The 14,661-nt window shown below is 33.3% G+C and overlaps 1 protein-coding gene across 1 annotated transcript in view; it reads left to right on the top strand.

Moving 5' to 3' along the window:
• Positions 1 to 14,370, top strand: part of LOC127976346 (gamma-2-syntrophin-like) — a 71,652-nt gene extending 57,282 nt beyond the window's left edge. Inside the window, exons 15-17 of the mRNA XM_052580709.1 lie at positions 10,583 to 10,675; positions 13,241 to 13,351; positions 13,609 to 14,370. Coding sequence (XP_052436669.1) covers positions 10,583 to 10,675; positions 13,241 to 13,351; positions 13,609 to 13,740 — 336 coding nt within the window. The 3' untranslated portion in view covers positions 13,741 to 14,370. The remainder of the gene's footprint in view (positions 1 to 10,582; positions 10,676 to 13,240; positions 13,352 to 13,608) is intronic.
• Positions 14,371 to 14,661: the final 291 nt, after the last annotated feature.

Here is a 14,661-nt window from a genome sequence, read left to right as displayed (position 1 = left end):
AAGACTTAGCTTATTTTGCAGCATGCTGAAACTTGAACAGACCATCTTTAAAAATCTCAAAGGTCACAGTTTAACGATCATGCAATAGCGAAAACCATTCTGTTTAGGCACAGTATCAAATAGCAGCATTTGCTGTATGTAATAGAATCATCATCTTCAGTAATGCGTTACAGTAATAATATTAAAGCAATGCTGTGCACTTTTTGCATTATGGTAACAAGAAGAGGCCCTTAATTTAAAATATATATCCTGTCCATCAGGCTTTAAAGAAGGCTTTAAAAAGAGATGAAACACTCAGAAAGCGGTATATGACAAGTGAAGCATTGATTTCTGCATCTGTCAGCACTGAAGGAGAGCAGGAGCGCATCTGTGTCTGATTCGTGCGTTTCAAATGTTATTACTGCTTTAATTAAATTCCTCTGAAGAGTCTTTTCTGTGAGTCCTCTCCTCGCTGAGCCGTTAAATTACCTCGACCGCACAAAGGTCTAGCGCATCTCCGGTGTCCCCGTGAACTCCTGCAGGGCGTCTATTATGAAGTATATGCTAACATAAGTTCACGGGATGAAGGGGATTTAAGTCTGAGCGGCTCCAGAGACTCGCGTTACTCACATTTAAGTCGTCTTAAATACCACCCAGGGTCAAACGGAGAGTTTGCGGCAAAATCCCGACGCGCAAGTGTGCATTACTATGACATATTTATTTATGGCTCATGAGCATTATATAGCTTTGCCGGCGTTGATTCGCTCATACTTCAGCTTAGAGGAGCAGATTAATGGCTCTCTGGATAAACTGCGTATCTTATTCCATGCAAGGAATCAAAATCCTCATCTAACACAGAGCTAATGTTTTGTTTGAAGCTAATTGAGGGAGTAAAGGCCACAAAAAGGCCTAATAGACCATCATGACGTGCTGCCAAGTCATGACAGAGAAACTTACTACATGTGTCCGTTTGCTCTTTATTCCAAGGGCAATTTCCAAATGGCATTTTTGTGTCCTTGAAGGACATGTCGTGAATTTCATTGTGTGAAATGTTCACTTTTATAGGCTGGTGAGTAGATGAACATGACGCCCGCTTTCAAATGAAATTCACCTCAGAGTTACAGCTCGTGATGGGATGTGATGAATTTGACCTTTGAAGGACGGTTGCACAATATTGGAAAAACTGGCATTGTGATATTTTTCTGCATTATACAGTATATTGAAATAATAATTCTAGAATGATTGTGGTTTTGATGGAGAGTGCAGCTGCGTATAAAATAAAAAAAAAAATATTTTTTTTTTGTGAAGTTGCAAAAAAAAACACTTTTTACTTTTTGAGCCTGAACCATCTTTTAAGGGCTGTACGAAAATTAAAAGATGCAAAAAACTACTTACTGTATTACTGTTTTTGACCAATTCAACATGACAATATAATTACTATATACTATATAATACATATGATTTGTTTTGTGATATTAAATAAAATAAAAAAGAGATTTATTTCTAAAAAAAAAAAATATTTTACATTTTTGTTGTGCTTTTAATACATATTTTTCAATTTTTTTTATATTTTTATCTTATATGTATTTTAGTTGTATATATTTAATAACCCTGGATTGAGTTTTTACTTAAAATAAATTAATCCTGAATTGAGCTTTTTTTTTTTGTTGCTACACTTGCACATATGCTGCAGGTTTCAGAGTGAAGTGTTATATCATTTATATCATATATTTATTTAATTAAATCACAGCTTTCGCGATTTGAAAATCACAGTAAACCATGTCGGCATATCGACTTACTTAGATATATTGTGCAACCCTACTTTTTACAATCTTAAAAATAAAAGTGCTTCAAAGGTTCTTCACAGTAATGCCACAGAAGAACCATTTTTAATTCCACAAAGAACTTTAAGGAACCATTTGTTGCTCTGGTGTTACATGCCAAAATATCTTGACTCTCAGCATTTCTGTTTAAATTTGTGCATTCAGTGAACACTTCCTGTTCAAGCAACTATATACACGTCCTCCATAGGTCTTCATGTAGTAATTTCTGTGTAATTCCTTCATAAATCCATCCTGATGTGAGCTCTTTTACTGAATTGAATGCAACAATTTATGAACTGGTTTAAGAGATGAGTTTTATTCCATTTTTGTTATAGCTAATAATTATAATGGAGGATATGAATCCAGACTCATTAAGTCCATCTGAAACATTTCCCAGTAAAGTCTTCACATCATGTTCACTGGATTTTATCTCAGGGCTGTAGCAAATGTCTATTCAAGGATTTTGGTGCATTTCCCACCCCCCTGTTTGCCCAAAAGCAAAGGGTCAGAAAGCAGCTCTGAATTACTGCCTACTCTTAACCAGACATTATAAATAATACAAAGGAACGGAGCTGTCAGAGGCGATTTAGATCACTGCAATGCTCCGACACAGAAAGGGAAACATGTAAAGCTCCAGATTCAGTCTGATTATCTGCCACCATCCGTCCAGAGCGCTCCTGAGGACACTTTTAGGAGGAGCGTGAAGGATTGTGTTATGGTTTTATGTGAGGAAGTCAGCGGGAGGTCAGGATCACAGCTTCTCTGGGTTCAGTGGATTAGATGAGGATCCAGATCTGAACCAGACCAGTCCCACGAGGAGAGCCATGTCTGATGTGAAGGAAGAGAACAGCAACACTGGTGGGGAGGATGGATGGATAGATAGATAGATAGATAGATAGATAGATAGATAGATAGATAGATAGATAGATAGATAGATAGATAGATAGATAGATAGATAGATAGATAGATAGATAGCTGGAAGGAAGAATAGATAGATAGATAGATAGATAGATAGATAGATAGATAGATAGATAGATAGATAGATAGATAGATAGATAGATAGATAGATAGAAATGAAAAATAAATGGATGGAAGGATAGGTGAAAGGAAGGAAGGAAGGAAGGAAGAATGGATGGATGTAAGGAAGGAAGAATGGATGGATGGATGGAAGGATAGATAGATAGATAGATAGATAGATAGATAGATAGATAGATAGATAGATAGATAGATAGATAGATAGATAGATAGAAGGAAGAATGGATGGATGGATGGATGGATAGATAGAAAGGAAAAATAGATGGATGGAAGGATAGGTGAAAGGAAGGAAGGAAGGAAGGAAGGAAGAATGGATGGATGGATGGATGGATGGATGGAAGGAAGAAAGGAAGGAAGAATGGAAGGATGGATGGATGTAAGGAAGGAAAAATGGATGAAGGAAGGAAGGAAGGAAGGAAGAATGGATGGATGGATGGATGGATGGAAGGAAGAAAGGAAGGAAGAATGGAAGGATGGATGGATGTAAGGAAGGAAAAATGGATGAAGGAAGGAAGGAAGGAAGGAAGGAAGGAAGGATGGATGGATGGATGGATGGATGGATGGATGGAAGGAAGGAAGGACAAATGGATGAAGGAAGGAAGGAAGGATGGATGAATGGATGGATGGATGGAAGGATGAAAGGAAGGAAAGAAGAATGGATGGATGGAAGGATGGATGGAAGGAAGGAAGAATGGATGAAGGATGGATGGATGGATGGAAGGATGGACGGAAGGAAGAATGGGTGAAGGAAGGAAGGAAGGAAGGAAGGATGGATGGATGGATGGATGGATGGATGAATGGATGGAAGGAAGGAAGGAAGGAAGAATGAATGGATGGATGGATGGAAGGAAGAAAGGATTGGATGGATGGATGGATGGATGGATGGAAGGAAGAAAGGAGAGACGGAAGAATGGATGAAGGATGGATGGATGGATGGAAGGATGGACGGAAGGAAGAATGGGTGAAGGAAGGAAGGAAGGAAGGAAGGAAGGAAGGATGGATGGATGGATGGATGAATGGATGGAAGGAAGGAAGGAAGAATGAATGGATGGATGGATGGAAGGAAGAAAGGATTGGATGGATGGATGGAAGGAAGGAAGGAAGGAAGGAAGAATGGATATATATTTATGATGTTAAGCTGAAGTGAATGGGGAAAAGTGCACCAGTTAATGTTGAAGTGTTCAGATATTTGACTCCAGTGCTGCTTCCTCCACTCATCAAGATGAAGGTGACTTTCAGTAATTCACTAAGTATAGTTGCAGACTCAGTGATTTGTGCTCCGCGTCACTCCGCTGGTGATGTTATTGTCCTTCATCAGTTAGTCCTGATTGTCCAGCTGTGGTTGAGGACGCGGTGATTGACAGCTCTGAGAGCTGCAGGAGTGTGTTACAGAGCCACGTTTCGCTCCAGACACACTCCAGATAGACATGAGTTCATTCTGCGTTAGTCAGCATCATCAGCATTACTGCTGGACCACATCGAGAATCAACACATGTCTCTGTCCTTAGGGATGCAACTAAAGGTGACAGACCATTTCAAATAGTGCTTGATTAGTGGTTTGTTCTCCAGACAGCTAGATTTGTCTTATTGTCTTGGGACAGAATCATCCTTTAGACAAGTATACAAACAGACAATTGGCAATCACAATTCTGTTGTGCAATACATACTTAACATGCATGGTATGGTATAAAAACACCAGGTGTGTGCATTTCACAGTTGCAGATGCAGCTGGCCAGTGGATAGCAAACAATATTCTCTTCGTGACACTAGTTGAAGAGGAAAAACTGTAGATAGAAGCAATTTACATTGAGTGCGTTGTTAATTACAGTCTGTATTGCATGCATTGTTGCATTCATCTGAAAAGCATGTGCAATGCAATGATTACATGCATGTTTGTATTCACGTGTATAGAATATGTACATTTTCACAAGATGCACTAAAACAAAAATCAGCAGCCCATAAAAATGAAAGAGCCTTTTATTTATTTATTTTAGTCCAGATGTTGTAGTCATGCATCTGTTGCAATTCATTAAGATCAGAAAACACAACACGGGCTTAACATGCTTTTATTTACAGTTCAGTGTTGATTCAGTTCAATATCTGTAGTTCCTCAGCTGTAAAACATGTTCAGTTCAGTGATAAACAGGAACAGCTGTGCCGTTAAACCAGATGTGTTGGTATCAGGGTTATTATAGTTAATTTAACTTGAAATACAATACAATTGAACTCAAATAAAATATTTAAAACAATAAATACATGTAGTTTAACTTGATACTAAAATGGTACTAAAATAACAAAAGCATAATCAGCATAGATAGTGTTTGGGTTCACGTACTTATTAGAGTATATGCATGACTCTGTGAGAAAATATTTATAATAATATATATATATATATATATTTTTTTTTTCTTTTTCGTCGTTGCAATTCATTACATCTACAAAAACATATTTTCTTGTTCAGGAGGGTTGTGTTTGAGGACCAGTGTTTGTCCGCTGATGAAGCGTCTGTGTTTGCTCTCACAGACTGCAGAGCAGAAACGGGGCACATTTGGTGCATGCTGGGACTTTCTCTCCGCTCAGCTTGACAAGGAAATCCTCAACAAACCTCACTCTGTGTTTTGCCCGTCCCTCAGGAGAAACTCTCCAATTAGCGACATGTATTCTGTGCTTTACATGTTACACGAGCAGACAGTGAGAGACACAAATCCTGGCAGCTGGAGCTCAAGCGTCTCTTAAAACACTGAGAAACATCTGAGATTTCTGTGAAGAAGAGCAGGAGAGTGAGACCCTAATTAATTAGTTCATTTATTAAAGTTATTATAGTAAACTAAACCTGTAACTCAAAGTAAAACCTTAGGAAAATAAAACTAAATGTAAACTGAAATAAACAATTTCTTTATTTTTCAGTTAATGGCCAGTGCAACATTTCTCATTTTAATTTAGCTTTAACTTGTTGTACCAAAATAATAAAAGTAAAAACTATATATAAATTACTAAGAAGGAAAAAAGACACGCAACAAAATTACTAAAGCTTTACATTGAATTAACTGTTTAAATGTTATTAAATTTACTTTTTTAATAAAAAGTTTATGCTTTAAACTTGATACTCAAATTGTACTAAAATAACTACTACTAAAATATGATATTAATAAGAGCTATATAGATATAAATAAGAAACAAAACTACTAAAAAGGATCCAAACAATTACTATTACTAAAATATGTAAGTTTTATTTTTTTTATATATTATAGTTAATATTTTCCACTTGATATTAAAATAACTAAAAACTACTAAAATTATAAAAACAAAACAAAATTACTAAAACTTTAACAAAATATTTTTAAATTGTAAATTTTTAAATGTTGTATTTTTTATTTTTATTATTTAAATTGTTTAATTTAATGCTAAAATTTTACTAAAATAAGTAAAATTAACTATTTAGCCACATATAAAACAATTTTTTTTTAATTCTTAAAGTTTACATTTTAGTTAATTTTATTTATTTATCGTTTAAATCATAAACAGTAATACACAAATATATACTTATAAATAGACATTAATGTGTATGTAATATTGTTTATGCATATGTGAGTATGTATGTGAACAGAAACTACTAAAGCTGAGAAAAAACAGCAAAATTACTAAAACTCCAATGAAAATAAAAATGCAAAATGTAAAAACTGATGTAAATAATGAAAATAAAAACTGTTCCTTGTTTACTATTTTCTAAAGAGAGTAATTGTATGGTCTGTGGTTCTAAAGTAACACTGTATGGGAGTTTAATGCAGAAATGAATAAGGACTCCAGAGAAATGCTCCTGTGCTCCATCTATATCAGTCAGAGCTGTGTTGACCAGCTTTAATGACTTCGTCTCTGGCTCGACAGATTGCTTGATGATGTTGCTGAATCCAAATGTCACCGGCGGGCGTTCGCGGAAAAACTCGCTCTCCTCCTCGTGCCTAATTGATTTCAAGAGCTGTGAATATTACTGTTACATTTCATGCATATTTAGTTACAAATGTTTCCTCTTTTGAGGATTTGATTTGGAAATGCAAAGCAGACGGCTGTGTTTCTGAGATCCCGTCATGATTTTAACTGCTTTTGCATTTTAATTTTGGGTATGGATTATTATTAATTTGTATTAATTTGTTATTTGTTGTATATAAGACTGTCAGTCGTCAGTCAGTTTCAGCATAAATTTGTTTTGTAATCATAATCAGTAATCAACAATTTAATTTACTTATAAAATTGTATGATCCTAATAATAGTTATAATTGTGTAGATGCATGCATGCATGTGCAAGGTTTTATGTGTATTATTTTTGTATAATTTTTTTTATGTTTGAACTTTTATTTATGTATTTATTTTATTATTTTGATAGCAATTAATTGATTATTACATTTACATTACTAAATTTTAATTAATTAACCAATTAATATTTATTTTTGGATTTGCAGTTTTTTTATTTATTTATTTGTTGTTTGTTTATTTTTAACAATTTTTTATTATTAATTTATTTAAAATATTTTATGATCCTAATAATAGTTATATTTGTGTGCATGCATGCATGTGTAAGTTTTAATGTATTTTTATTTTTGTATTTAATTTTTATGTTTTGAATGTGTATTTATTCATTGTTATTAGCAATTATTTGCAATTAGCAAATAATTGATTATTACATTTACATTAATTAATTTCTTTTTATTTATTTTTTGATTTTCAGTTTTTATTTTTATTTATTTATTTGTTTGTTAGTATTTTTTATATTATTAATTTATTAAAAAAATATATTTATTTATGTGTTTTGAATGTGAACATTTAATCAGTTAATAGATAATCTACAATCTGAATTTAGATTTATGCATTTGGCAGACACTTCATCCAAAGCTTTTATTTTATTTTGTTCTGTTTTATTTGATTTTGAGCATTTGTGTCCTCTTTCCAGCTGCTGCAGTGCTCTTCGGTTCAGGCCACTGTAATGTGATCGTGAGGGTCAGTGTGTTGTGAATACCGATGCGTCTCTATAATCACATTCACCAGAAACACAAACTTCCAGGAATCTAATTATAGTGAACAAAACAGATGAACAGACACAATTACACAAACCCTTATTTGCTGCGATGCTCTTTCTCCATCCACTGAAGATTTATATTCAGTCAGTGGCACCTGAATAATAAAAATAACAATACAAAAACATTAATAAATAACGATCAACTAATTGATTGATAAAACTTTGTTAATGACCAGTTCTCACTATTGACTAGCATGCATATTACTAGCACATTGGCTGTTTATTAGTACTTATAAAGCACATATTAATGCCTTATTCTACATGATCATGTTTAAGATCCTTTAATCCGGCTCCATACCTAAACTAACAACTGCCTAAACAGGAAAATAAAGTGTTAAAATCAAGTATGGTCAATTGATTAAATGTTTACATTATAAACGCAAAATGCATCTGTAGACTACGCCTTTTTAGATAAATTAATAATAATAAAATAATAATAAGAACATGCACACATACAGATATGATGTAAAGAGATGCATCTGTAAATACTGTGGTAGTATCATAGTAACTGGCAGTTTATTAAGATATCTTCCTGTTTTATTTTATATTTTATTTTATGCATGTTTTTGTATTTTTTTTAATGCATGTTTTCATTTTATTTTATTCATTAACTCTTGCAGTGCAGTACTACCAGTCGATTAAGAAATTGTCCTATTCTAGTTTGTTCTTGTTTGTTTACTTATTTCCTTCTTTTATGATATACTTATTCCTGCTATGCAGTACAGCAAGTTTACTGAGAAATATTTCCATTTTATTTTGTATTTTATTTTAATTTATGTTATCCATCAATCCGTTTTTTGTTTGTTTCATTCATTCATTCAATTGTTCCTTCCTTCCTTCCTTCATTCGTTCATTCATTCATTCAGTCGTTCATTCGTTCATTCATTAATTTGTTCCTTCATTCATTCATTTGTACCTTCATTCATTCATCCATTCAGTTGTACCTTCATTCATACATTCATCTATTCATTCGTTCATTCATTTGTTCCTTCCTTCATTCATTCATTCATTCATTTGTTCGTTCATTCATTCATTCAGTCGTTCGTTCGTTCATTCATTAATTTGTTCCTTCATTCATTCATTCATTTGTTCCTTCCTTCATTCATTCATTCATTCATTCATTCATTCATTCATTTATTCGTTCATTCATTCATTCGTCCGTTCATTCTTTCATTAATTTGTTCCTTCCTTCATTCATTCATTCGTCTGTTCATTCTTTCATTCATTTGTTGCTTCATTCATTCATTCATTCGTCTGTTCATTTTTTCATTCATTTGTTCCTTCATTCATTTATTCATTCATTCACTCATTCGTTCGTTCATTAATTTGTTCGTTCATTCATTCATTCATTTGTTCCTTCATTCATTCATTCGTTCGTTCATTTGTGTTTATTAATTTGTTTCTTCATTCATTCATTTGTACCTTCATCCATTCAGTTGTACCTTCATTCATCCATTCATTCATCCATTCATTCGTTCATTCATTTGTTCCTTCCTTCCTTCCTTCATTCATTCATTCATTCATTTGTTCGTTCATTCATTCATTCATTCTTCCGTTCATTCTTTCATTCATTTGTTCCTTCATTCATTCATTCATTCTTCCGTTCATTCTTTCATTCATTTGTTCCTTCATTCATTCATTCATTCGTCTGTTCATGTTTTCATTAATTTGTTCCTTCATTCTTTCATTCATTCATTCATTCTTTCATTCATTGATTCATTTGTACCTTCATTCATTCATCCATTCATTTGTTCATTCATTAATGTGTACCTTCATTCATTCATTCATCCATTCATTCAGTTGTACCTTCATTTATTCATTCATCCATTCATTCGTTCATTCATTTGTTCCTTCATTCATTCATTCATTCATTTGTCCGTTCGTTCTTTCATTAATTTGTTCCTTCATTCATTCATTCATTCATTCATTCATTCATTTGTTCATTCTTTCATTCATTTGTTGCTTCATTCATTCATTCATTTATTCGTCTGTTCATTTTTTCATTAATTTGTTCCTTCATTCAATTTGTTCCTTCATTCATTCATTTGTTCCTTCATTCATTCATCTGTGCATTCATCCGTTCATTCTTACATTCATTTGTTCCTTCATTCATTCATCTGTGCATTCATCCGTTCATTCTTACATTCATTTGTTCCTTCATTCATTCATTCATTCATTCATCTGTTCCTTCATTCATCTGTCCTTCATTCATTCATTAATTCATTCATTCATTCATTCGTTCATTCATTTGTTCTTTCATTCCTGCTATGCAGTGCTGTCAGTTTATTAAAAACAGTTTATTTTATTTTATCCATCTACCGTTTTTTGTATATTTATTTAAGAGATAAGTAAAACAATGATACATGCAACTATAATGTCTAGAGATGCATCAATACTGTGGTATAGGACTAGGTACTGGAGGTTTACTGAACTGGATGTTGATTTTCTTCTGAAAGTGGATTGTTAGACATAGTTTCTCTGTGTAAGCTGTTTCCATGTTGACCGTGCGGTACCTGTCCTGTGCCTGGGGATATACTGTAAAGCATGTGAGATCAGGAGTGTTGAATGTTGAACGATTTAAATATGAATGTGGTCTGTTGTTTTAAAGTGTTTGCAGCAAGCGATGTGCCTGTGAGCTCTCTGTGTAAATCACGCTGTTGTTGTTGCTCTGCAGTCGAAGAGCTACATGTGCAGCAGTCAAGGGAAGATCCTGTGCTTCACACTCGACTTCGAGTCGGGCTTCTCCTGCTCAGAAAACATCTCAAAGGTAAGGAAATCAAACTGCGCCTCTGGTTTCTGCTGCTTATTGGCTTTGAGCAGGAACTCACAGCTGAGTCCTGACAGCACTCAACTCAGAATAAACTGCTTTTATAATGCTCTCAGTATTTGGGCTGAATACTCGTTCCTAAGCTGATTTACTCTTATTAGCAGAACACTGTCAGCTCAGGCCTGCTAGCAGCACTGCCAGTTTATTAAGAACTCTTCCCGTTGTGTTTTGTTTTATTTTTATTTATTTATTGTATGATTTTTTGAGTTTGTTTACCCATCCATGCATTTTTTGTTTATATAAATGTATTTATGTTCTATCAAAATATCCAGTTTATTAAACAGTAGTACCATTTTAGAATTTTTTTATTTGTTATTTTGTTTGTTTTGTGTTTTGGATTTGTTTATCCATACATCCATGTTTATAATATTATTATTTTTATTTTTTTATCTGAATATGTAGTTTAAGAAGTCTTCCCATTTTGTTTCTGTTTATTTTATTATTATTATTATTATTATTATTATTATTATTATTATTATTATTATTATTTACTCATTTACCCATGTTTATATTTATCAAAATGTTATCAATATCAAGATGCTTCAAACATAACATGTTTTCTTGTGAATATTGTTTTAATTGGTGATCATTTTCTATTGATTTTTTTTTTTATCCATACTTGTTTGTTAGTTTTATTTTCTATTAAAATATATTGATGTAATCAGAATCTTGTGAATATTGTTCTAATTGATGGTCAGTTAAAATTGTTATGTCCATGTTCATGTTTGTTTGTCATTTATTTTATTTGTATTTATTTATTATTTATTTTCTATCCAATTATCATCAATATCAAAATGTTTAAACAAAACATGTTTGCTTGTGAATATAAATTTTAGTTGGTGATGCAATAATAGGTTTTTCCAGTGCTTTGAATAAACTTTTAGTCTGGAATTTTTTTTTTTAAACTTTAAACATCAGAAGCAAGTTCCTCAATGACATCATCATGATCATCTTCATTACCATCCAGGAAGTGAAATCATTCTGGAGGGAAAACAGCAGCATGGTCATCATTGTGTCACTCTAAAACATTCATCCCGTTTGATCAAATGACACAAATCAGTTTGATCAGACTATAATCTTAGAAGACGGTTAAAAGCACTGTACCCTGTAACTGTTGAACCCTTTAATAGAACCAGTTTCCTTTATTACAGCTTAATCAAATTGTATTTTAGAAATGACGAGTTCAGCATGTGCTGGTTAATGACGTGATTTGTGATTCACGCAGAAGAAGCATTGGGATCTGCAATCGTGAGACAGCGTGAATAGACTAACACACACTGATTACGAGCTTGACAGGCCAATTTAATGGCCCCATCTAAATCTGGCAAGTATTGTTCTTGGTTGGAATAGCAGGCAGTGATTTGCACATCAGTGAAAAGTGTGTTACTCATGATCATCTTCAGTCGTGATGCGCTGATCACGTCTGTGCGTTTAACCCAAACCATGACGAAAGAGCTTTATTAAAGTCCTCATGAAATTGAAGTGCACAATGTGCTAACTTAAAGCTATAGTTGTTCACCATCAGGTCATCTGAGATCAGGGTGAGTTTGTTTCTTCATCAGATTTGGAGAAATGTAGCATTGCATCAGTGTCTCATCAATGGATGCTCTGCAGTGAATGGGTGCCGTCAGAATGAGAGTCTGATAAAAACCACAATAATCCACAGCACTCCAGTCCATCAGTGAACATCTGGAGAAGACCAAAGATTAAACTAATTTAAACTAAAATATGAGTCCAAAATAAATAATAATGCTTCCTCCAGTGAAAAAGTGGTCTGGTCTGAATCAGGAGAGAAATCTGCACAGAAGCAAACAAGCCAAAACAGCTCTAAACAAATGGATTTTGATAAAAGACAAAAGGAGATGGGCTTTTTTGTTTTAATGAAGCTTGTTGCTGTGCCAAGGAGATATATACAGTATATACTGTGTATAATATATATATATATATATATATATATATATATATATATATATATATATATATATATATATATATATATATATATATGACAACTTTAATTAATGATGTTATTATTATTATTTACATTTTTTGCCAAAAATGCTTATGTGGTATAACTTAACAGAGATCTCAACAGAGACAGCAATCTACTTTATGGTTACAAAAGCTTGAGGTTGGTGAAAGGTTTTTGAAAGAAGTCTCTTCTTCTCACCAAGGCTGCATTTATTTGATCAAAAACAAAGTAAAAACTGTAAAAAATATTAGAAATTAAATTCAGAGTTTTCTATGTGAATATCTGTTAAACTGTAATTTATTTCTGTGATGCTCCGCTGTATTTTCAGCATCAATCCTCCAGTCTTCAGTGTCACATGATCTTCAGAAATCATGAAAATATGATGATTTACTGCTCAAGAAACATTTCTGATTATCATCAATGTTGAAAACACTTGTGCTGCTTAATTTCATTTCGTGATACGTTTTATTTTTAGCTTTTGCATGCCTGTCTGCTCTGCTTATTTATTCCTTTATTTACTTGCTTTTCTACAGAAAACCATCTGGAAATACAAATTCTCCCAGCTGAAGGGTTCATCGGATGACGGCAAGACACGAGTGAAGCTCCTGTTCCAGAATTCAGAGAATAAACAGATCGAAATGAAGGTCAGATTGTGTTTACACGAGAATATTAGGATGAAATGTCAAGTCAACATTTATGCTGTATAAACATAGAATATTTTGAGGGGTTTACAATATTCGTTTGACTGTTTTGATGTCAGAGTCATTGTTCATTTGAGTCAAAAGAGAAGACATTTTTAACCCTGTAAAGCCTGATATATGAAATAATGTATATATGTTTTTCTTTGCTGTCTTGTTTTAATTTTCAAATGTAATCTTTCTGGTTATTTCTTTTCTTCCAGGAGCTGGAGTTTGCGAATCTGACGGCTGTGCTTCATTGCATTCACTCGTTCATCGCTGCTAAAGTGGCCACGGTGGATCCCGTCTTTGTCAACAATCAAAGTCTGACGCAGAAGTACATGTGCAGCAGCTAGAAACATCCGTGTGTGACCAACACGTACAGTCTCATCTGGTTCTCTGATTTTATGCACAATATATCTAGTTCTTGTTATTTTTGTACGAATCTTCTAAATTCAGAGCGACGTTTAAGGAGCACTTTGGGTATGTTTTGGGTTATTATTTCTTTCTTACCTACTAACGTGTTCAATCGTATGCTTAAACTGATTATGTAGCAGAGCAGATGTTGACATACGGTTTTATGAGTTGATGTATGAACAGCATTTGACAAATTTACAGGGCGAAACGGGTGAAACTGAGACTTCCAGCTGTAAAATCAACCAAACTAGATGAATACTTGTGTTCTTTTGCCCTTTTGTTTTCTATTCATCGCCTCAAACCTCTTCATTTAGCACAAAGAGTAGAAACAGCAAGTCATATATATATATATATAGGATTTTTAAAGTCAGTTCTGATGGTTTTCTCCATTTGAATGATACACTATGTTACACTGATTTGATACGTGTTATTATGAAGTAGTGGTTTCATTAACAGTAAATAAACAGCAACCGTTCTCGCAAACTGACATTTTTCTAAATATCAATGATCTATTCTATTTAGTTTGATGTTATTCCAGCTCTTTTCCAAATAAAGGAATGATTAGTTCACTGCTGACGGAATATGCCATGATTCTTGTGTGGGTTCAGATGCAAGAGAAAATATTCACATGCATAAATATGTGTACATACAGCATAATGGTTATGCAAGCCTAAATATTTACAAATATTTCAATGCACATTAGATTTGTTAAAATAATTTAAAGGGAAGATAATATCAATTCACCCTGAATTGTCAAAGAAGTCTGAAATTTTTATATTCCAAATGTGATATAGTCCGTCAATTACCAAATTTATGTATGTGTTTGTCACAGTGTGTGTTTTTTGCCAGGGTCATATTGA

This window comes from Carassius gibelio, chromosome B17, assembly GCF_023724105.1.
Source record: "Carassius gibelio isolate Cgi1373 ecotype wild population from Czech Republic chromosome B17, carGib1.2-hapl.c, whole genome shotgun sequence".
NCBI classification, from domain to species: domain Eukaryota; kingdom Metazoa; phylum Chordata; class Actinopteri; order Cypriniformes; family Cyprinidae; genus Carassius; species Carassius gibelio.
This window is presented reverse-complemented; position numbering and strand designations above follow the sequence as displayed.